Source organism: Pseudophryne corroboree, chromosome 10 (assembly GCF_028390025.1).
Source record: "Pseudophryne corroboree isolate aPseCor3 chromosome 10, aPseCor3.hap2, whole genome shotgun sequence".
In the NCBI taxonomy this organism is placed as follows: Eukaryota; Metazoa; Chordata; class Amphibia; order Anura; family Myobatrachidae; genus Pseudophryne; species Pseudophryne corroboree.
Window position 1 is genome coordinate 58550357 of NC_086453.1, and position 22384 is coordinate 58572740.

The 22384-nt window shown below is 46.4% G+C and overlaps 1 protein-coding gene across 5 annotated transcripts in view; it reads right to left on the minus strand.

Moving 5' to 3' along the window:
• PPFIA3 (PTPRF interacting protein alpha 3) overlaps positions 1 to 22384 on the minus strand; it is a 145456-nt gene that overhangs the window by 73286 nt on the left and 49786 nt on the right. For all 5 annotated transcript variants that reach the window (XM_063942440.1, XM_063942441.1, XM_063942442.1 and 2 more), the window contains exons 4-11: positions 14394 to 14558; positions 10961 to 11035; positions 10792 to 10872; positions 3950 to 4171; positions 3415 to 3561; positions 2073 to 2207; positions 1239 to 1322; positions 85 to 216 (exon numbers count right to left, since the gene is read on the minus strand). In XM_063942440.1, coding sequence (XP_063798510.1) covers positions 85 to 216; positions 1239 to 1322; positions 2073 to 2207; positions 3415 to 3561; positions 3950 to 4171; positions 10792 to 10872; positions 10961 to 11035; positions 14394 to 14558 — 1041 coding nt within the window. The remainder of the gene's footprint in view (positions 1 to 84; positions 217 to 1238; positions 1323 to 2072; positions 2208 to 3414; positions 3562 to 3949; positions 4172 to 10791; positions 10873 to 10960; positions 11036 to 14393; positions 14559 to 22384) is intronic.

Below are 22384 nucleotides of genomic sequence, written 5' to 3' on the forward strand. Positions count from 1 at the left end.
TGAAAAATGACGGGAGCTTGTTGTGTTGTACTTTATCTCTCTCCCAGCAATGATAAATCTCCCCCTTATGACCCAGACACGTACCTTCTCCTCCAGGGCACCCATCCTCTCCTTAAGATGCAACTGCAGCCTTTCGTTGGACTCGGATAGGAGTTTATCGACAGTCTCCGATAGGCGTTTGTTGTGCTCATCGTTCATTTTCTCCCTTTGACGGGCCTGTAAGAGACAGCAAGCTCTCAGCATGCACAAGTGGTGGACACCTCCAATGGAAGCCTGACTATCAACTCTGACAATAAAGATCGACAACATTCAAGGCGCTACTATTTCGCCAACTAAGTACGAAGAAAATTAAGAAAGTCTAAGTAGTCCTTGTATAAGAAATAACTTCTGAGTGTAGTTTATTTTTGACTTTCTTAGTTTTTAATTGGCGAAACAGTAACGGCATTGAATATTGTTAATTTTTATTGTTTGATGTTATACAGTAGTAGCGGCTGGGTACCATTTTTAGAACAGGCTGCATAACTAGGGACGCCTGTGGTTATACTATATATTTTAGGTTTCTCAACTCAGGCCTCAACTGTTTCCTGTGTGCAGCTTGTGAAGTCTAATTGTCAGAGGAACCAGTCTGATGTCGCAAAGAACCGTTGTTTATGAGTGAGCAGCCAATCAAATCCCAGGAAGACAAAGGCTGCGAGAGGGGTGGGTTAGGGCTAGGCTGCGAGAGGGGTGGGCTAGGGCTAGGCTGCGAGAAGGTTAGGGTTAGGCTGCGGGAAGGTTAGGCTGCGGGAAGGTTAGGGTTAGGCTGCGGGAAGGTTAGGGTTAGGCTGCGGGAAGGTTAGGCTGCGGGAAGGTTAGGGTTAGGCTGCGGGAAGGTTAGGCTGCGGGAAGGTTAGGCTGCGGGAAGGTTAGGGTTAGGCTGCGGGAAGGTTAGGGTTAGGCTGCGGGAACGCTCCAGGATTCACAGATGCACACTTCAAATATAAAAGTACTTGTCCACATTAAGAGGAACCATTTATGGGCTTAGTGTGCACCCTCTTGCCGTTCTAGTAAATACATTACTTTACCTTTTAAGTTTTGGCTATATACAGTAGCGACAAGATGGCAGCTTCTGTCTTCAAACTGACGCCATTGGTTTCTAGCGAATGCAGACTGCAGCTTGCAGGTGAGGTATACACTCCAATATCATCATTTAATAGTTCTGGAGAAATAGCGTTGTGGCCCCTGGCTGTACCACTTACCCGCTGCAGTTCCTGGTTCTTCTCCTCTAGTTGAGCTTCAAGCTGACGGAGACGTTCCTCAAAATTTCCATGTCTCTCCTCTGCCTGGTCACACACACAGAATGCAGAAGAGAAGGTCATGGGGAATAATTGTGAAGGTCATTTTAATGGCAATAGTTGGAATGAAGAAAGACATTGCCACAGCTGTGTTAACCTAATGATGCATATACATGGGCCATAGACCTTCTCTACTTAGACGAAAACAAAGCAAAATTAGGTTTTAGAATATCGTATGACCAAATGAAGACAGAGCTTCTTCTCTTTCTGTCCCGGCCGCTTGCACCTTTTGCTTTACAAATTTACGTGACAATGTTCATTCACGGCACTGTGTTCCTTTACTGTGCCCCTTACTGCGGCTACCCTGAATGAATTTCCCCCTCTGCAACACTGCTGACGAAACGCGCCATATCACCATAGTCAGCTGGACAGTCCATTGTTTAAGAAAACAGACTTACACTAAATAGTGTGTATCATTGCTATATATAGAATGCCAACATTTGAGGTAGTGTTGCACAACTAGACCGTAAACACAATAAAATAATCACGCACAGATGCACATTACAAAAGCCAACATATTTATAATTCAATAAAATTTGGATCTGCCATTTACTGTAGTTCCCCGTTTAATACAGACAGCACTGTCCGATTAAATACAGTCACGCAGAAAAGAATCCACGTGCCTTCTGCCAAGTAAGGATTACATGGGGGATAGGTGAGCACCCTGGCAGCTCACCCCACCCCCTCCATCTCCACCCCACCATGTGCTCTTATCAGGTGGTATGTAGGTAGAGATACCTTGCTGAGAGCTGCCACTCGCTGTGCCAGCTGGGCCTCAATCTCTGGTAGTGTCTCAGCTTTCTGCAGGGTCTGCTGCAATTTCTGCTTTGCGTCCTCCAGCCACTCCTGCAGCTGCCGGTTCTTCTCTTCACTCTGGAGAAGTCAAAGAAGCTGAAGGTCAGTAGTTGATAACAAGCAGGACCCTGGATCTGGGACCGTCCCCATCTATCCTGCACAATCCCTATAATGTCCCTTTTCATTAGGCAGCTGACAACTGCAAAGCTGAGAACCCATAATGTACACCTTGCTGGCCAATGAACCAATATCTACAAACCTCACCTGAAAAAATCACAGTCATCTATTCTAACTATAACTGATGACTGACTGCATTAGCAATGGGCAACTGTTGGCCTTCCAGCTCTTCCTACACTACAAATCCCATGATGCGTCTTATCCAATGAATGAAGCAGAGCATCATACTGTAGAAAACCTCTGTGTGCCAAATTGCTGATCTAGGGGGGTGCCTGTGGCCCTAGAGGGGTGCCTGTGGACCGAGAGGGGTGCCTGTGGACCTAGAAGGGTGCCTGTGGACCTAGAAGGGTGCCTGTGGACCTGTCCCCTCTGTCTACCACCTTCATTTAAATTTGTGCCCCATTAAACCGTATAGGCTGGAGGTATTTTAAACAAGAATTACCAGATTATTTTATCACATATTTGCAGATTCACTTTTTGGTTTAGTTTCCAGGGAAAAAAACGTGTCCGCAATAGACAGGGCACTCATAGGTTTAAATTGTAGGAAGAACACTTTTAAAGACTCTGCCAAAGGTTTCTTAGATGATTGTAATGCCGTTTTTTGAGTGTAGGTGTATAATCTCTGGGGCAAGACTCTTAATAGGGTCCCAAAATCTACTTTTGGGGTTCCCTGTTGCCAGATGCACAGTACATTCTATTGCAAATTGCACTCTCTGGAGCCCCAGAACAATGGAAAACTGATACTTGGGTTCCAAGCCAAGTTTAAGATGCCTGTCCGCAGCACACAGACCTATGTACCTACAATTTTTAAAATGGAATAGAATTTGCTCAGCTTTTTATAAAATCACCCTGTGCTTTCTTTTAGGCACCAAATGCATCATATAAATGACTTAATACAGATTCTGTTTATCCACAGGCATCAGCAGCCAGAATTCAACAAACATTATGAATTTTTAATTCGGAATGATCAATAACCACTAGCAAAAACAGGAACTATCCTGGGGAAACCCAGACTGAGCTGTACAGTAATGCCATTATTTTACCAGTCTGGAAATCAGGGAGGCGGATGAATAGCGTCACATGACCACTGGAGACTGCATTACATTACCTGTCTATGCAGGGACTCTTTGCTGGCAAGTTCGTTCTCCAGCTTGTCGTTGACATCATGGAGTGAGGTGGCTTCTCTCTGCGCACTCAGGTAGCGTTTCTCCAAGGTGGTAATCCGTTCCTCCATATCCTCCCGTTGCGCCAGTGCCTGGTGACAGGGTGCGTGACAAAGTCAGAAAGGTGCTGCAGTCACAAATGTAGACAAATAATCATAGACTGGGGCAGCCTATATTGGTCTGCCATGTCAATATTGCCCGACTGTGTGCATTCTAAGTCAGTGCACTATTTATTGATTTAGACTGGAACTAAAAGTCTCAGCATGAAGAGCCGCAGGGTTCCCACCTTTGAAAGCAAAGCATTAATACGAGTTGATTAGTGTCATCACATGTCACAGTGTTGTACAATGATTAGTGGATAAAACAGTCCTGGCGGTCAATACTGAATCAGCAGGCTAACTGTGAGATGCATGTAGCACAAGGAGCAGAGAGGCCTCGTCACAGGCTGGTAAGCAGGTCATATCCAACACACGGCCTCACCTCTTTCAGGTCGCGCTGCAGCTTGGCGCTGACCTCCTCAGATTTGATCAGATCTTTCTGTGCAGTGTTCAGCTCCTCCTCTAGTTCGGCCATCTGGCGGCACATCATGGTCAGTCGCTCTTTCAGCTGACACAGCTCCAGCCGCTGCTTCTCCAACATCTCCTCCAGCTCAGACTCCCGGCCTCCTTGTAGTTCCAGGTGAGTGGAGCCATTCAGGATAGCCTAAAATGATGACAAAAGGCCACCAGGCTGTTATCCAGCTATAGCTTGAATCAGGTGTATATACTTCTATCAGTGAGCGAGGAAGCTTTCCTGTATCAGAGCAGTGCATCACACATACATATCTAGAGTGCTTGGTGCTATAAAGTGTTCTGGATCCAGGGGCCTAGTGTCTGCCTGCTCTGCCGCCTGCACAAGGCAGACCGTGTAAATGGGAAGTATAAGTCACACTGATAAGATCGGTGAATGCTGGACTTAAAAATAAGATTTAACTTACCGATAAATCTATTTCTCGTAGTCCGTAGTGGATGCTGGGACTCCGTCAGGACCATGGGGATTAGCGGCTCCGCAGGAGACAGGGCACAAAAATAAAAGCTTTAGGACTAGGTGGTGTGCACTGGCTCCTCCCCCTATGACCCTCCTCCAAGCCTCAGTTAGGATACTGTGCCCGGACGAGCGTACACAATAAGGAAGGATTTTGAATCCCGGGTAAGACTCATACCAGCCACACCAATCACACCGTACAACCTGTGATCTGAACCCAGTTAACAGTATGACAAACGTAGGAGCCTCTGAACAGACGGCTCACAACAATAACAACCCGATTTTTTTGTAACAATAACTATGTACAAGTATTGCAGACAATCCGCACTAGGGATGGGCGCCCAGCATCCACTACGGACTACGAGAAATAGATTTATCGGTAAGTAAAATCTTATTTTCTCTGACGTCCTAGTGGATGCTGGGACTCCGTCAGGACCATGGGGATTATACCAAAGCTCCCAAACGGGCGGGAGAGTGCGGATGACTCTGCAGCACCGAATGAGAGAACTCCAGGTCATCTTTAGCCAGGGTATCAAATTTGTAGAATTTTACAAACGTGTTCTCCCCCGACCACGTAGCTGCTCGGCAGAGTTGTAATGCCGAGACCCCTCGGGCAGCCGCCCAAGATGAGCCCACCTTCCTTGTGGAATGGGCCTTGATAGATTTAGGCTGTGGCAGGCCTGCCACAGAATGTGCAAGTTGAATTGTGCTACAAATCCAACGAGCAATCGTCTGCTTAGAAGCAGGAGCACCCAGCTTGTTGGGTGCATACAGTATAAACAGCGAGTCAGATTTTCTGACTCCAGCCGTCCTTGAAATACAGGTTGAGTATCCCATATCCAAATATTCCGAAATACGGAATATTCCGAAATACGGACTTTTTTGAGTGAGAGTGAGATAGTGAAACTTTTGTTTTTTGATGGCTCAATGTACACAAACTTTGTTTAATACACATAGTTATTAAATATATTGTATTAAATGACCTTCAGGCTGTGTGTATAAGGTGTATATAAAACATAAATGCATTCTGTGCTTAGACTTAGGTCCCATCTCCATAATATCTCATTATGGTATGCAATTATTCCAAAATACGGAAAAATCCGATATCCAAAATACCTCTGGTCCCAAGCATTTTGGATAAGGGATACTCAACCTGTATATATTTTCAATGCCCTGACAACGTCCAGCAACTTGGACTCCTCCAAATCGCTAGTAGCCGCAGGCACCACAATAGGCTGGTTCAGGTGAAACGCTGAAACCACCTTAGGCAGAAACTGAGGACGCGTCCGCAGTTCTGCCCTGTCCGAATGGAAAATCAGATATGGGCTTTTATACGATAAAGCCGCCAATTCTGACACTCTCCTGGCTGAAGCCAGGGCCAGTAGCATGGTTACTTTCCATGTAAGATATTTCAAATCCACCGATTTGAGTGGCTCAAACCAATGGGATTTGAGAAAATCCAAAACTACATTAAGATCCCACGGAGCCACTGGGGGCACAACCGGGGGCTGTATATGTAGTACTCCTTTTACAAAAGTCTGGACTTCAGGAACTGAAGCCAATTCTTTCTGGAAGAAAATCGACAGGGCCGAAATTTGAACCTTAATGGACCCTAATTTGAGGCCCATAGACAATCCTGTTTGCAGGAAATGTAGGAATCGACCCAGTTGAAATTCCTCCGTCGGGCCTTCCTGGCCTCACACCACGCAACATATTTTCTCCAAATGCGGTGATAATGTTGTGCAGTCACCTCCTTCCTGGCTTTTACCAGGGTAGGGATGACCTCTTCCGGAATGCCTTTTTCCCTTAGAATTCGGCGTTCAACCGCCATGCCGTCAAACGCAGCCGCGGTAAGTCTTGGAATAGACACGGTCCCTGCTGAAGCAGGTCCCGTCTTAGAGGTAGAGGCCACGGATCTTCCGTGAGCATCTCCTGAAGTTCCGGGTACCAAGTTCTTCTTGGCCAATCCGGAGCCACGAGTATCGTTCTTACTCCCCTTTGCCGTATAATTCTCAGTACTTTTGGTATGAGAGGCAGAGGAGGAAACACATACACGGACTGGAACACCCACGGTGTTACCAGAGCGTCCACAGCTATTGCCTGAGGGTCTCTTGACCTGGCGCAATACCTGTCCAGTTTTTTGTTGAGGCGGGACGCCATCATATCCACCTTTGGTTTTTCCCAACGGTTCACAATCATGTGGAAGACTTCTGGATGAAGTCCCCACTCTCCCGGGTGTAGATCGTGTCTGCTGAGGAAGTCCGCTTCCCAGTTGTCCACTCCCGGAATGAACACTGCTGACAGTGCTATCACATGATCTTCCGCCCAGCGAAGAATCCTTGCAGCTTCTGCCATTGCCCTCCTGCTTCTTGTGCCGCCCTGTCTGTTTACGTGGGCGACTGCCGTGATGTTGTCCGACTGGATCAACACCGGCTGACCCTGAAGCAGGGGTTTTGCCAGGCTTAGAGCATTGTAAATCGCTCTTAGCTCCAGTATATTTATGTGAAGAGACATCTCCAGGCTTGACCACACTCCCTGGAAGTTTCTTCCCTGTGTGACCGCTCCCCAGCCTCTCAGACTGGCATCCGTGGTCACCAGGACCCAGTCCTGTATGCCGAATCTGCGGCCCTCTAACAGATGAGCACTCTGCAACCACCACAGAAGAGACACCCTTGTCCGTGGAGACAAAGTTATCCGCTGATGCATCTGCAGATGCGATCCGGACCATTTGTCCAGCAGATCCCACTGAAAAGTTCGTGCGTGGAATCTGCCGAATGGAATCGCTTCGTAAGAAGCCACCATTTTTCCCAGGACTCTTATGCATTGATGCACAGACACTTTTCCTGGTTTTAGGAGGTTCCTGACAAGTTCGGATAACTCCCTGGCTTTCTCCTCCGGAAGAAACACCTTTTTCTGAACCGTGTCCAGAATCATTCCCAGGAACAGCAGACGTGTCGTCGGGGTCAATTGAGATTTTGGAAAATTCAGAATCCACCCGTGCTGTTGCAGCACTACTTGGGTTAGTGCTACTACGTCCTCCAGCTGTTCTCTGGACCTTGCCCTTATCAGGAGATCGTCCAAGTAAGGGATAATTAATACGCCTTTTCTTCGCAGAAGAAACATCATTTCGGCCATTACCTTGGTAAAGACCCGAGGTGCCGTGGACAATCCAAACGGCAGCGTCTGAAACTGATAATGACAGTTTTGCACCACGAACCTGAGGTACCCTTGATGTGAAGGGCAAATTGGGACATGCAGGTAAGCATCCTTGATGTCCAGGGACACCATAAAGTCCCCTTCTTCCAGATTCGCTATCACTGCTCTGAGTGACTCCATCTTGAACTTGAATTTTTGTATGTACAGGTTCAAAGATTTCAGATTTAGAATAGGTCTTACCGAGCCGTCCGGCTTCGGTACCACAAATAGTGTGGAATAATACCCCTTTCCCTGTTGTAGGAGGGGTACCTTGACTATCACCTGCTGAGAATACAGCTTGTGAATGGCTTCCAATACCGTCGCCCTGTCTGAGGGAGACGTTGGCAGAGCAGACTTTAGGAACCGGCGAGGAGGAGACTTCTCGAATTCCAACCTGTAACCCTGAGATACTACCTGCAGGATCCAGGGGTCCACCTGTGAGTGAGCCCACTGTGCGCTGAAATTCTTGAGTCGACCCCCCACCGCCCCTGAGTCCGCTTGTAAAGCCCCAACGTCATGCTGAGGGCTTTGCAGAAGCCGGGGAGGGCTTCTGCTCCTGGGAGGGAGCTGATTGGTGCACTCTCTTACCCTTTCCTTTGCCTCGGGGCAGATATGACTGTCCTTTTGCCCGCTTGTTCTTATAGGAACGAAAGGACTGCGGCTGAAAAGACGGTGTCTTTTTCTGTTGGGAGGGGACCTGAGGTAAAAAGGTGGATTTCCCGGCTGTTGCCGTGGCCACCAAATCCGATAGACCGACCCCAAATAATTCCTCCCCTTTATACGGCAATACTTCCATATGCCGTTTGGAATCCGCATCACCTGACCACTGTCGCGTCCATAAACTTCTTCTGGCAGATATGGACATCGCACTTACTCTCGATGCCAGAGTGCAAATATCCCTCTGAGCATCTCGCATATAAAGAAAAGCATCCTTTAATTGCTCTATAGTCAATAAAATACTGTCCCTATCCAGGGTATCAATATTTTCAGTCAGGGAATCCGACCAAACCACCCCAGCACTGCACATCCATGCTGAGGCGATGGCTGGTCGCAGTATAACACCAGTATGAGTGTATATACTTTTCAGGGTAGTTTCCAGCCTCCTATCAGCTGGATCCTTGAGGGCGGCCGTTTCAGGAGACGGTAACGCCACTTGTTTTGATAAGCGTGTGAGTGCCTTATCCACCCTAGGGGGTGTTTCCCAGCGCGCCCTAACCTCTGGCGGGAAAGGATATAATGCCAATAACTTCTTTGAAATTAGCAGTTTTCTATCGGGGTTAACCCACGCTTCATCACACACTTCATTCAATTCCTCTGATTCAGGAAAAACTACAGGTAGTTTTTTCAGACCCCACATAATACCCCTTTTTGTGGTACTTGCAGTATCAGAGATATGCAAAGCCTCCTTCATTGCCGTGATCATATAACGTGTGGCCCTACTGGAAAATACGTTTGTTTCTTCACCGTCGACACTAGATTCGGTGTCCGTGTCTGGGTCTGTGTCGACCGACTGAGGTAAAGGGCGTTTTACAGCCCCTGACGGTGTCTGAGACGCCTGGACAGGTACTAACTGGTTTGCCGGCCGTCTCATGTCGTCAACTGATTTTTGTAACGTGCTGACATTATCACGTAATTCCATAAACAAAGCCATCCATTCCGGTGTCGACTCCCTAGGGGGTGACATCACCATTACCGGCAATTGCTCCGCCTCCACACCAACATCGTCCTCATACATGTCGACACACACGTACCGACACACAGCAGACACACAGGGAATGCTCTTATCGAAGACAGGACCCCACTAGCCCTTTGGGGAGACAGAGGGAGAGTTTGCCAGCACACACCCAAGCGCTATAAATATATAGGAACAACCCTACAGAAGTGTTGTTTCCTTTATAGCAGCTTAATATATCAATATCGCCAAAAAAGTGCCCCCCCTGTCTGTTTACCCTGTTTCTGTAGTGCAGTGCAGGGGAGAGTCCTGGGAGCCTTCCTCGCAGCGGAGCTGTGCAGGAAAATGGCGCTGTGTGCTGAGGAGATAGGCCCCGCCCCCTATTTCGGCGGGCTCTTCTCCCGGTGTTTGTGAGACCTGGCAGGGGTTAAATACATTTATATAGCCCCAGGGGCTATATGTGATGTATTTTTAGCCAGAACAAGGTATTATCATTGCTGCCCAGGGCGCCCCCCCCCAGCGCCCTGCACCCTCAGTGACCGCTGGTGTGAAGTGTGCTGACAACAATGGCGCACAGCTGCAGTGCTGTGCGCTACCTCATGAAGACTGAAAAGTCTTCTGCCGCCGGTTTCTGGACCTCTTCACTTTTCGGCATCTGCAAGGGGGTCGGCGGCGCGGCTCCGGGACCGGACTCCATGGCTGGGCCTGTGTTCGATCCCTCTGGAGCTAATGGTGTCCAGTAGCCTAAGAAGCCAATCCATCCTGCACGCAGGTGAGTTCACTTCTTCTCCCCTAAGTCCCTCGTTGCAGTGAGCCTGTTGCCAGCAGGACTCACTGAAAATAAAAAACCTAATAACTTTTTCTAAGCAGCTCTTTAGGAGAGCCACCTAGATTGCACCCTGCTCGGACGGGCACAAAAACCTAACTGAGGCTTGGAGGAGGGTCATAGGGGGAGGAGCCAGTGCACACCACCTAGTCCTAAAGCTTTTATTTTTGTGCCCTGTCTCCTGCGGAGCCGCTAATCCCCATGGTCCTGACGGAGTCCCAGCATCCACTAGGACGTCAGAGAAAAACATAAATGTTCCACTAACCTAACACAGGTAACTTCTGGGGAACGTTACTTGTGCATAGGAAAAGGAATAGAACAGAATGTTTGCATCTGTGATCCTCACACATCTTGGAGTCTGGTTCTACAGCATTCCCACCAAACAGCCAGAGCAGGTAGCAGTTTGGTCATACATGGATGGGTGTGCCATCTGGTTGTCTAGGGCCTGAAGACTACTGTGCCAAAAATGGTCTCACAAACGTAGTGATCTAGTTTAATGTGGCTTCCTATCGCACTCATACAAAACACTAAGGCCCACCTGGACCGGCCTCATCTCACAGCCCCCAACTTTTTATGGCTGAAAATATGTCGCTATGGCGCTCTTACAGAACTCTGCGAGTCTCCATCTTTGCTGCCGTCATCAATCCCTGACCTCCTTCTTGCAAGTTGCTCCCGAAGGGAGAGTGACTGGAAGATGAGGAGAGAAGACAGACATTACAGCGTTCTCCTACATACAGTGCTACATGGGGGTCCCACAACAATTTACAGAGCTTACCTCCTGGCTGGACATCTCCAGCTCTTCCTCCAGTACTGCCACCCTTTCGAGGGCCACACGGAGGCGCTCTCGGACCTATTACAGAGGAAAGCACACAGAAGTGAGACAGATAAAATACAATAGTCATAGAGTAGAGTGTGAGCAGTCTGGGCCCCGGTATCCGGTCTCTAGGTCGACCGCACTTAGGTCGACAGTGTCTAGGTCAACCACTATTGGTCGACATGCATTAGGTTGACATGGTTTCTATGTAGACATGATTTTTTTCAATTTTTTTTACGATCTACGTGAACTGATTGGGAACGGTAACCTGTGCAGAGCACAGCAGTAGTGGAATGAGGCACCTTGCCCGAAGCATAGTGAGCGAAGAAAACGACACCAATTTATTTTTATTTTTTAAACCCCATGGTCGACCTTTTGTCATGTCGATCTAATGCTTGTGTTGACCTATTTCAGGTGTCGACTTAGTTACTGTCGACCAATAGTGGTCGACTTAAACTCTGTCGACCTATGTCTGGTCGACTCTATGATCCACACCCCTGGGCCCTTTATAATCAGCAGAGGTGCGTACCCAAATGGATCATTTACAGTACTAAGTCATTTTACTGTACTCCTATAAACTCTGCACTGTATGTGAACAGAGTAACTTTTAAACATTTTATTTGCTTTTCAAAGTTTTATTTACTATGGAGAGAAGATTACAGGGTGAACGCTTCAAGCGTCACTCATGTCGCTACTGCTATTTGGATTCAACTCCACTTGGAATAATGAATTTACATTTTAGAATAAAACACCAATATTATAGTTATTCTTTGTTGTTGCAATGATCTCCTTTTTTTTTTTTTAAGCCGTCTTCTTTCTTCCTGTTGCCATTTCCAGACTAGTGTCCTCTTCGTGCAAATAAGATCAAGCCGACATTGCAGCTTCTTGTCCAGTCACAGAACCATGGCAATACACCTAACTGACCAATAAGGTGCACCTGTCACTCGTACTCATCTAGGGCAGCCATTTTGTGCCCAGAGTCAGTCAGCATTCATGAGAATGCATCATTCTGACTGGAACCCTGTGCTAACACAGAGACACAAAGTGAGGTGATAGGTGACTAGGAAAGGTAAGGTGTAAAGTATTATTCAGCTCCTAAAATCCATAAGCAAATGAAGGAAAAAAAAATCTAAATCAACAGAGATTTTTGTATTTACTATACCTCATACAGAGGCTGAATTAGTTTTACGCAATTCAGCAGCATCCGGGTTGCATTGTGTGCTTAAAAACAGATGTGGATCACCAACCTTGTGGTCGCACTACCCCATACATCAGCTCCCTATTAGAGCGCAACTGCAACCGCGCTATCCTCTGTGTAATGGTGTGTACACATGGCGAGATATTTTCTTGACTATATTTTCTATATAGTCAAAATCGTAAGAAAAGTTAGTGCAGATCGCAAAGTGAAAGTCACCTTGCGATCCCGATTCAATGCGCGGTCGGCATCGCAAGCCTAGATAGGCTGTGAAGGCCAAGTCAATTTTGACTATCTCATAGAAGAGATAGTCAAAATGGACACTTAGCCAATATCGCACATCGTCAGAATCGCAGCACAGTCATTATGTGCTTGCGATGCCGACCTAGCCCCTGTCGCATAGTGAGAATCGGGCTTAGCCCGAATCTCACCGTGTGTATGCACCTTAAGAGATACCGCTGTAATCACCTGGGTACCTGCCTAAGCTTGCCTGTAATTATGTCTCCATGCCCCCGGCACGGTTATCCCATCTGCGACCACCCCGATGCCACCCAGTCTCATCTATTTATCCACAAGTAGAGATCTGTTTTGCTTGGGTACTACTCTGAATAGCCCCCAAATACACATTTACACCTCAGATGCATGCGCAATATGAATTGCAGATGTGGATGCACTACGTGTGACTGTAACTTAGGCCCTTGGTATGTAAGCCCACCTATGTTATGCCAGTCTCATAAACATTCCCAACTGTAACACCAAAGAATGGTTACACCTACCCACTGGGGGCATGGGCTGATAAACCAGATTAGCTTTATATTGTGGTACACTGGGATGTACAGGGGCAATTCAATTAGTGATGATAGCCGCTGTAACGGTCAGAATGGTGGCACCTAACAACCATCACCGCTGTTCCCTCGCACTCCATAGAGGTACACAGAAAAATGGCAATGTGGACACCTATAGATCCCGGAGGACGGATTTGTGGCCTATAAGTGGTCTAGTAAGTGGCACAAGATTCTGTGACAGGTGAAGACAAACCATACAGATGTGTTCTCTTATATCCTTGCTGCAGTCACACCCTTCAAGTCGAGGCCATGCCGTGGCGGGACTCTAGCGCAGAGCGTCTTTTTTTGCAGATATTGCCACGAAATTGCGTCTGAGACGCTATGTAATGCAACAGGATGCACGAGTAGCTTCTGCTGATTAAAAGGACATGCAGCATGCCTATACTCTGTGTGTAATTGCGGCTCTATCCGCATTCAAAATGAAACATTATGGGAAAACGCTGTAGCATAGAATTTTGTATGCAAATAGAGTGGCAGTCATATCATTGTAACCAGCAGAAGCAAAAGACGCAAAAAAAAAGTATGAATTGGATATGGTCAGCGCACTCAGATGTGAGGATGTGTGTGAATATTTGAAGGATGAGAGGAGAGAGTAGAGGGGGGGGGGGGAAAGAATATCAATTTGGTCAATGATTGTGTGCAAAATGATTGAAGAACAGAGGACTATGTTTGTACTGATTTGAGATCTGATGTTTATTTCTGGGTAAAAAGATCTCTATCAGGTGTGTCCTGCAGACCACCCTTTGTGCAGTATACCCTCCTAAATGGTATACCCTGATCCGGATTGACCCCTGATGGGTATCTCTTTTGATATCACAAAAAAAGTATGCTCGGTGCAACCGAGTCACACGGCACTCACGCATTATGTGTAACGCGACTTGTAACGCATGGAGTAAAGTTGTAAGAGGACACATCTGACCTTGCCACTCTGCCGAACTGTCCTGGATACTCCCACATTTCAGCAAGTTCTCCTGAGAGAGCAGGCCACTTTCTCAAATCCGCGAGGCTGAGAAACGCGTCACCACTCCCCCCTTGGATTCCATAGCCAAACAGGAGTTACATATAGGCTACTCTGTAAGTGCTGAATTTACATGTCAACCTGGTCTTATTTCTCTGTATGCGTCAGGTGGCTTATCTGTTGCGGTTTAAACATCTGGGAAAAAGATCTTTGCAAAAAAAAAGGTAAACTAAAGACATGAAAACAGACATCATGGCAGTTACTGGGTTAATAAAGAGTTCATGTGTTTCAGGAAGTCCTGGTAGCCATTAGCGGACCCTGCAGAACTATAAAAAAAAAAAGAGATCTAAAAGGTAAACGGAGGACAGATGTAGCTGCTGTATGTTCGCGCCTTACCTTTTCATCTAGTGCCTTGTGATGCTCAAAGAGGGACTTTAGAGCTTTCAGCACCTCCACCTCGCTAGAGACGCCAGCGGGCGACTGCGCCTGTCTCTTTACCACAGTCATCCTCAGCGATCGCTCGTGTCGCGACACCAAGCATTCCAGGTGTTCCAGCAGCAGCTGTGGAGAACATGCATAAGACGAGGGTTGCAGTAGGGAAGCCAAGCGCAAGAAAAACAAAACCTCAAAACAAAAATACAAGGTGTTGCCATGCCTGGCCTATGCCGCAACGTTTCGGCGTTGAGTGGAGATTTTATAATATCTAGAAATGACATTGTGCCAAAAGCCTGGCACTGCAATAACAGATTCCACAGAGCGAACACACTGTTCCTCACTTGTACGCGAAGAAATTATAATCTCAGCAGACCAAACACTTTTTTTTCTTTTTTTTTTTTAATTGCCTCCTGCAAGTTGAATATCAAAGACGAACAGCTTTACAATGCACAGAGGGATTATAATTAATGGCTTCCTGTGGACTTCTCACCAAGGGACTGTCTCCAATATTCAATGTGAAGCTACTTCTACAATCCCCGCATATGATGTTGACACCCGGGTCACTGGTCTTTCCTTATGTAAAGCTCTGCAATATTTTAGGCTACATTTATTTACAATAGTAGTTTGTGGATAGGTCTGTATGTATCATCCAACATAAAACAATATTATTTTCTTCTATCATTTATCAGTGAAACAAAAGTTACTGCTTGGTACAGCGTTCTAGGTTTTTTTTTTTCATAATGATCCGGTCACTGGGTGTCAATGGCCCTCATTCCGAGTTGATCGCTCGCTAGCTACTCTTAGCAGCCGTGCAAACGCATAGTCGCCGCCCACGGGGGAGTGTATTTTCACTTTGCAGGATTGCGAAGGCCTGTGCAGCAGAGCGGCTTTGATACACATTTTGTGCAGAACAAGACCAGCCCTGTAGTTCCTTATTCTGTGCGATGATTGCTGCGACAAGTGACACGGTAATGACGTCAGATACCCGCCCAGCAAACGCCCGGCCACGCCTGCGTTTTTCCAAACACTCCCAAAAAACGGTCAGTTGACAAGCAGAAACTCCCACTTCCTGTTAACGGCTGTGCGACTGAAAGTGATGCTAGAACCTGTGCAGAACCACAATGCTCTTTGTACCCGTACGCCACGCGTGCGCATTGCGGTGCATACGCATGCGCAGTTTTGCTGTTTTTTTAACTGATCGCTACGCTGTGAACAACGGCAACTAGCGATCAACTCGGAATGAGGGCCAATGTCTGGTGGAGGTCATGTGTGATACTGCATTTTTACCTTTGCACCTCCCAGAAACACAGTTACGAAGAGGTTTTATCTGCAGAACATTTTAGGTCTGTCCATGATTTATTTATTTTTTTGCACAGTATAAAAAAAAATAAAAAAATAAAAATAGAAAGACCATAAATCCACTTAATCTGTTTTCTTTTCCTTCCTGAAAACAATTGTAAAAAATTCTGTAATTTTTTTTTATAAGTGAATGAAAGGAGTTTGGTTTGATTTGATTTGTTGTAGTATAGGAAGCCTGTAGAAGGTCCGACAAAGGAGATGTGAGCGGCGAGTGAGGAAGACCTGAAGAAGGGCAACGAGAGAAGTTAGGGAGAGATAAGAGTAGGAATGATAGTCTTGATGGCTTCCAGGATGAGAAACGGCAATATTACAGAGCTGAAAGCAGCAGGATTGGGTGAGGGATGAAGTGCGGGAGTAGACCGAGAGGGCGGAGACACTCAGGCAGCAGACCCGAGATATGGAGGTATGGTACAGGTGTGTAAACACCAAGTCAGACCACAGAAGGAATTCTTTTTTACGGTGACTATGTGCAACAAGGTTTGTGTGGTCGAGATCTGTGCAGTGCAGCTAGCAATGTGGATGATATACTGTAGTTGGAAATGGGGCCTGTGAGATGGGATATTTTATGGCAACATTTGAAAGTTCAGAATCAGGACGGGGTACGTGGTATAAGCATCCTGATCCGGACAGTCCCCTCAGTTTGGAACTGTTGCGCTGACATGGGGGAGGTTATAAGATTTGTATTATACTTAAAACCAGTTTAGGAAAAAATAGCTTGTTATGAAATGCATATGCTGGACTGGGTTGGGCACAAATACCAGCGGTCGGGATCCCGACAGTTGCGGTAAGTTTTTTTTACCTTACCCCTAATCCTATCCTTAACCCACCCCTCCCACTGCCTCTCTCTAACCACCCCTCCTGCAGCCTAACCCTAATTCCCCCTCTTACAGCATAACCTGAACCATCCCCCACAGCCCAACCCTTACCCTCGACCACGCCCGCACCTTAACCCTAACCTTCCTTCAGTACTTACCTCAGGATCCTACTGACAGTCTTCTGATTGTCGAGATCCCGACGCCCTCCCGCTGGTCTTAGTGTGGGACGTACAGATCTACCTAGGCTCTGGGGCAAAATTAGTTATATTTAAAGTACCGTACGGCCTTTGGGGTGCGTGAAGCACAGATACAGAAGAGTTGAATTATGGTCAAATGTGGCCCTTAGGCAAGACAGCAGTTTTGGCGCCTCCTCCACCCATCTCCGGACGTATGGGGGAGACTTCTTAATCCTTCTAAAGAAAATAAGCACAGACATTGCCCATAGCAACCAATCAGTTTCTACCCATCATTTATCTAGTACATTCTAGAAAATGACAGTGGTTTTAATCTATAGAAGGTTTGATAAATCTCCCCATTACACACAATGGGGGTCATTCCGAGTTGTTCGCCCGTCGCCGATTTTCGCAACGGAGCGATTAAGGCGAAAATGCGCATGCGCATGGTACGCAGTGCGCATGCGCAAAGTATTTTAGTTCAAAACGTAGTAGATTTACTCACGTCCGACCGAAGAATTTCCATCGTTGAAGTGATCGGAGTGTGATTGACAGGAAGTGGGTGTTTCTGGGCGGAAACTGTCCGTTTTCTGGGAGTGTGCGGAAAAACGCAGGCGTGCCTGGATAAAACGCGGGAGTGTCTGGAGAAACGGGGGAGTGGCTGGCCGAACGCAGGGCGTGTTTGTGACGTCAAACCAGGAACGAAACGGGCTGAGCTGATCGCAGTGTAGGAGTAAGTCTCCAGCTACTCAGAAACAGCTAAGAATTTTCTATTCGTATTTCTGCTAATCTTTCGTTCGCAATTCTGCTAAGCCAAGATTCACTCCCAGAGGGCGGCGGCCTAGCGTGTGCAATGCTGCTAAAATCTGCTAGCGAGCGAACAACTCGGAATGACCCCCAATGATGGCTATCAACGCCAATCTGCTTGAAGGAGCGCAGTGTGCCGATTTCCCAGGTGGTAATAAAGCCAAGTGCGGACAGGACTCTCCATATGTACCACTAAGGATACCACTAAGAACCTTAGGAGAACACCCATCGTTCCTAGAAATCCCACACCGGAGAGTCTGGTTTTAGCCAGATGGGTCTGTTAGTTTACAAAGATGCCTAATTCAAAATGCAGGTTATCTTTTGTGTAAAGAAGTCACCTGATGAACATTTGTGTGTGTGGGGGGCACAGTTGCTATTGATGTCTACATAAATAACAATGCAGGAATATATGCTCTCTGATGAAAGGTAGATTTGAGTGGATATCAAATCAGAAACATTTTGAAGCAGTATATTGTGATCGGCTACTGGACATTCCAATTAAGAAAAAACTAACACCTGAAAGAGACACTGTATAAATTATAAAGCAAATTCCGAACAGCTTACATTAGCGCCAGACGCTATAAAGGGCACAAGAGAATGATTCATAAAGAATTACAGGTAGTTTTATTTTAGGCAAGATGTCATTCACCATCTGTTCAACTACAAATCCTACTATGATGTACATGCAAACAGGTATGTCCTCACTAGCACTCATCTCCTGATATACTCTGTGTTGTTGGGGGAAACTGCTACTTCCCCAATATAGCTCTCAGTCTGTGGCTACCTGTTGCCTCCATTCCCCTCCTCACATCATGCCGCTGCCCCTGTCACATGCAGCCCTGTCCACACTAACAGATCACACATCTCCTGAAATCCTCTGCGCTGCTGGGAAGGATGCTCCATCCACTATACAGCTCTCAGTCTATGGTTTACTGCTGCCTCCATTCCCCTCCTCACATCATGTCACTGCCCCTGTTACATGCAGCCTTTCACTCTCCCCCAGATATACTCTGTGCTGCTGGGGATCCGTGCTCCTTCCACTGTACAGTATAAATCTCAGTCCGACTTCCAGCTGCCTCCATTCCCCTCCTCATACCATGTCACTGCCCGTCAAATGCAGCCCTGTCCCTCACTGATACATCACTAATCTGCTGAAATACTCTGTGCTGCTGGGGGACCCTGCTCCTTCCACTATATAACTCTCTGTCTGTGGCTTCCTGCTGCCTCCATTCCCCGCTCTATTTGTCACCATGAATATAGTGATTTAGGTAAAGTCTGTCAGGCAATCAAATGAAAGGTTATAAACGTATGTAGACGTAAAAAGGTGCCATTGCTTATAGTATACTTATTCTTCAGGACCAATGCCCGAAGTATCGAAGGAGGTGATGACAGAGGTAATATTTGGATCGTTTCTAACGAGCACAGTGGAATTAGCCATTGTTTATTCATTTTTAGCATCTAATTAATGATTTCCCATTACCCTGGTGTGTCACCACCTAAACAGCCACTTCATAGACACCCCTAGACTGACAGAATCGGATTGCGCTGTGTGATCTCCTTTTCTCGCTGTTTGATAAGTCTTCACTGAGGTAATTTCACAAAGACAACACACGAAGTGCCTCCAACCCGCCTCATTTTGCCGGCGGCACATAGTCATCCACATTCACTGTGACAGGAATTTCCTACGTGTCCTCGAGTTTGATGCAGAACTATTTCATGGCATGAGGCGTGTTTATTTATAGCCACCTTCCAACCTAAACAGAAAAAGAAGAAGGCCAGCGCACATCATTACGGGCCATTAACCCTTTACACCACCGTCAGAGGGAAAGCACCAGTCACTGCAGTGCCGCCGGTGAATGTACAGGATTCGTGACATCTTTCATTGCCATCAACGCTGCATTTTCCAGATCCAGCTGAAAGCTGTCCCCGTTTCTCCGATTAATTAACAGGAGCCGTAGCAGTCAGGCAACAAATCGAGGTCCGGCTGCACGCTTCCCTCAGTCGTGTCAGGTTGCTTGGCTATTTGCACAGCAAGAGAACTGACAGAATAAGTACCGTGTCCCCCCGCTGGATACAATTGTTCACCCAGGAGCGGCAGCTTTGCATAAATCTATGGATACCAGTAAACGTGCTGTCATTTTGCAAAGGGACCTGAAAGGAGGATGACGGAGTATGCACAATACACTCACACACCAGCACAGTGAGCGGGTGATTGCGGTTATACATAATACACAGGAGTTCCCTTTATTGTGACAAACGTAACTTAATAAACGCACTAACAAAGAATTTGGGGTGCAATGTGGACAAATTTATGCGGATGATTTGGAAGATCATCAGATTCATTTTAACGGCAGTAGGGAAAAAAGCAAACAACCCTGATTTAGGGGGTTATATTTACTAAGCAGTGGACTTGAAACCCCAGGTGTTTCGCTGCAGTTTACAGACAGGATTGCATACTGCATATTCAGTAAGCTCAAACCTGCACTTTAGAACACAAATGAACATCGAAGCAACATAGATGTTTTTCCTATTAGAAGTACAGAAAGCTCAGATAAACTAAACGGAAGGTTCAAATCCTGCCGGAAAAAACAAACAAACAATGAGGTGGTTGAAACGATGCTGGTGGTCACGTGGCTGACGCCAGAATCCCAACTCCACAGTGCCAGAATACTGACCGCTGACATACTGAAGGTAAGTACCGTGGCCACAGATAGTGCCTGAGAGGGGGTGGGGTGGGGTGGGGGGGGGGGGGGGGGGGCTAGCTGTAAGCGACAACCCCCTCCCCCGAATCTTAGCCCTAGCTGCCACCCCAGGTGGGTTAGGGTAGAGGGACAGGTAAAATAAGGACACCGTTCCCTGTCCGCATTCTCATTGTCGGGGTATACAGCCGTCGGCCATTTAACCGGCGGCATCCCGACACCCGGGATCACATACCGAACCCATTTGAAACAGGTGAGAGAACTCTCACAGCTATCAGGAGAGGGAGCACTATACACTTAAAATAAGGACAATCATTGTGTATTGAATAAGGAGGCAAAGAACACTGATAATTCTATTAATCTTGTAGTAATACATTTGCAGGGAAATGATTGTTCATTACATTAAAGGGGCAATATTTAAAAATTTCAAATTGATCTTTAAAATAGTTTTTTTTTTATGATGGGGCTACCATTTTATTTAAATAGCCATCAATCAATAAATAATGCTCCCCCCATCATAAAAACATTTTTAAAACAATTAAAATGTACCCCTTAATAGAATGAGTAAATATTATTGCTCGCTTGATCCAATGAAACACTTCCCCCCTAATATATTCATTAAGTAGTATTTTCTCCATAAAGAATTATCAGCGTGATTTGCTTTCTTATTGAATACGCAATGATTGTCCTTAATATAAGGGAACTGCGATTTCTCACCTTAGTTTTGGCCAGAGAGATGTGGCAGGTTTGTGGCAGGTATGTGGCATTGTGGTCTAAACACCAAGAAAAAAAAACAAAAACACACCACAAAACCGCAGCTAATCAGATGGACCTCGACCGTGGGTTACAAAACCGGCACTTAATAACGTTACGCCTTAACATTTATTCCTATAGAACCCCCGCCAATGATTGGTGGACTTTACATACGAACAGACAAGGAGCACTGGAAGCAAGGACAGTGCTAGGAACATAAGGAAGGATACATGTAAAATTAAACACTGTAATATGAAGGGGGGGGGGGGAACCCACAATATACAAAAAGTTCAAAATATTTAATAACTTGACAAGCAAAAATACAAATATGCTTTATTCAAATAAAAAGCATGTCATCCGCTTCTGTTATATAGGCTTCTCAATGATTTGCATAGGGATGCTATTGACACTTTCGCAGACGCCAACCACTAGATGTATAAGGCAAAGCCTGGTAGCCTGCAAAAACACCCTCACTGCTTATTAACCCTTTCTACAGTATATTGCGTTACAGACTATGGGGGAGAGCTATCAAAGCTTGGAGAGAGATAACATGAAGAGAGAGAGTACCAACTAATCCGCTCCTGTCATTTTTCAAACACAGCCTGTAACATGGCAGTTCGGAGCTGGTTGGTACTTTATCTCTCTCCAAGCTTTGATACATCTCCCCCTATATACTATATATAATCCTGCTAATAGTAAATAAGGAGATTTATGGTAGACTTACCATGATTAAATCTCTTTCTGCGAGGTACACTGGGATCCACAGGGAATACATCAGGGTGTAGAGTTGGATTTTGATCCAGAGGCACCAACAGGCTAAAGCTTTGACTGTTCCCAGGATGCATGGCATGGCCTCCTCTACAACCCCACCTCCGGACACTGGAGCTCAGTTTCGTTAACCAGTCCAATGCAGTAGCAGGTAAAAGAGAAGGCAGATATTAGTCACATAGAACCACGTTCTCACGACAGGAGAAGGGACCAGTGGCTAATGCCATACAAACTCAAAGAAGCTAAGTGCGTCAGGGTGGGCACCCTGTGGAACCCAGTGTACCTCGCAGAAAGAGATTTAACAAAGGTAAGTTCTTACCATAAGTCTCCTTTTCTGCGGCGGGGTACACTGTGTTCCACAGGGAAACATTGGGGGATATCCTATAGCAGTTCCTCATGGGAGGGGACGCAGCATAGCGGGTATAAGAACCCGGCGTCCAAAGGAAGCATCCTGGGAGGCGGAAGTATCAAAGGCATAGAACCTAATGAACGTGTTCACAGAGGACCACGTAGCCGCCTTGCACAATTGTTCAGCGGATGTGTCACGGCGGGCCGCCCAAGAAGATCCAACGGACCGA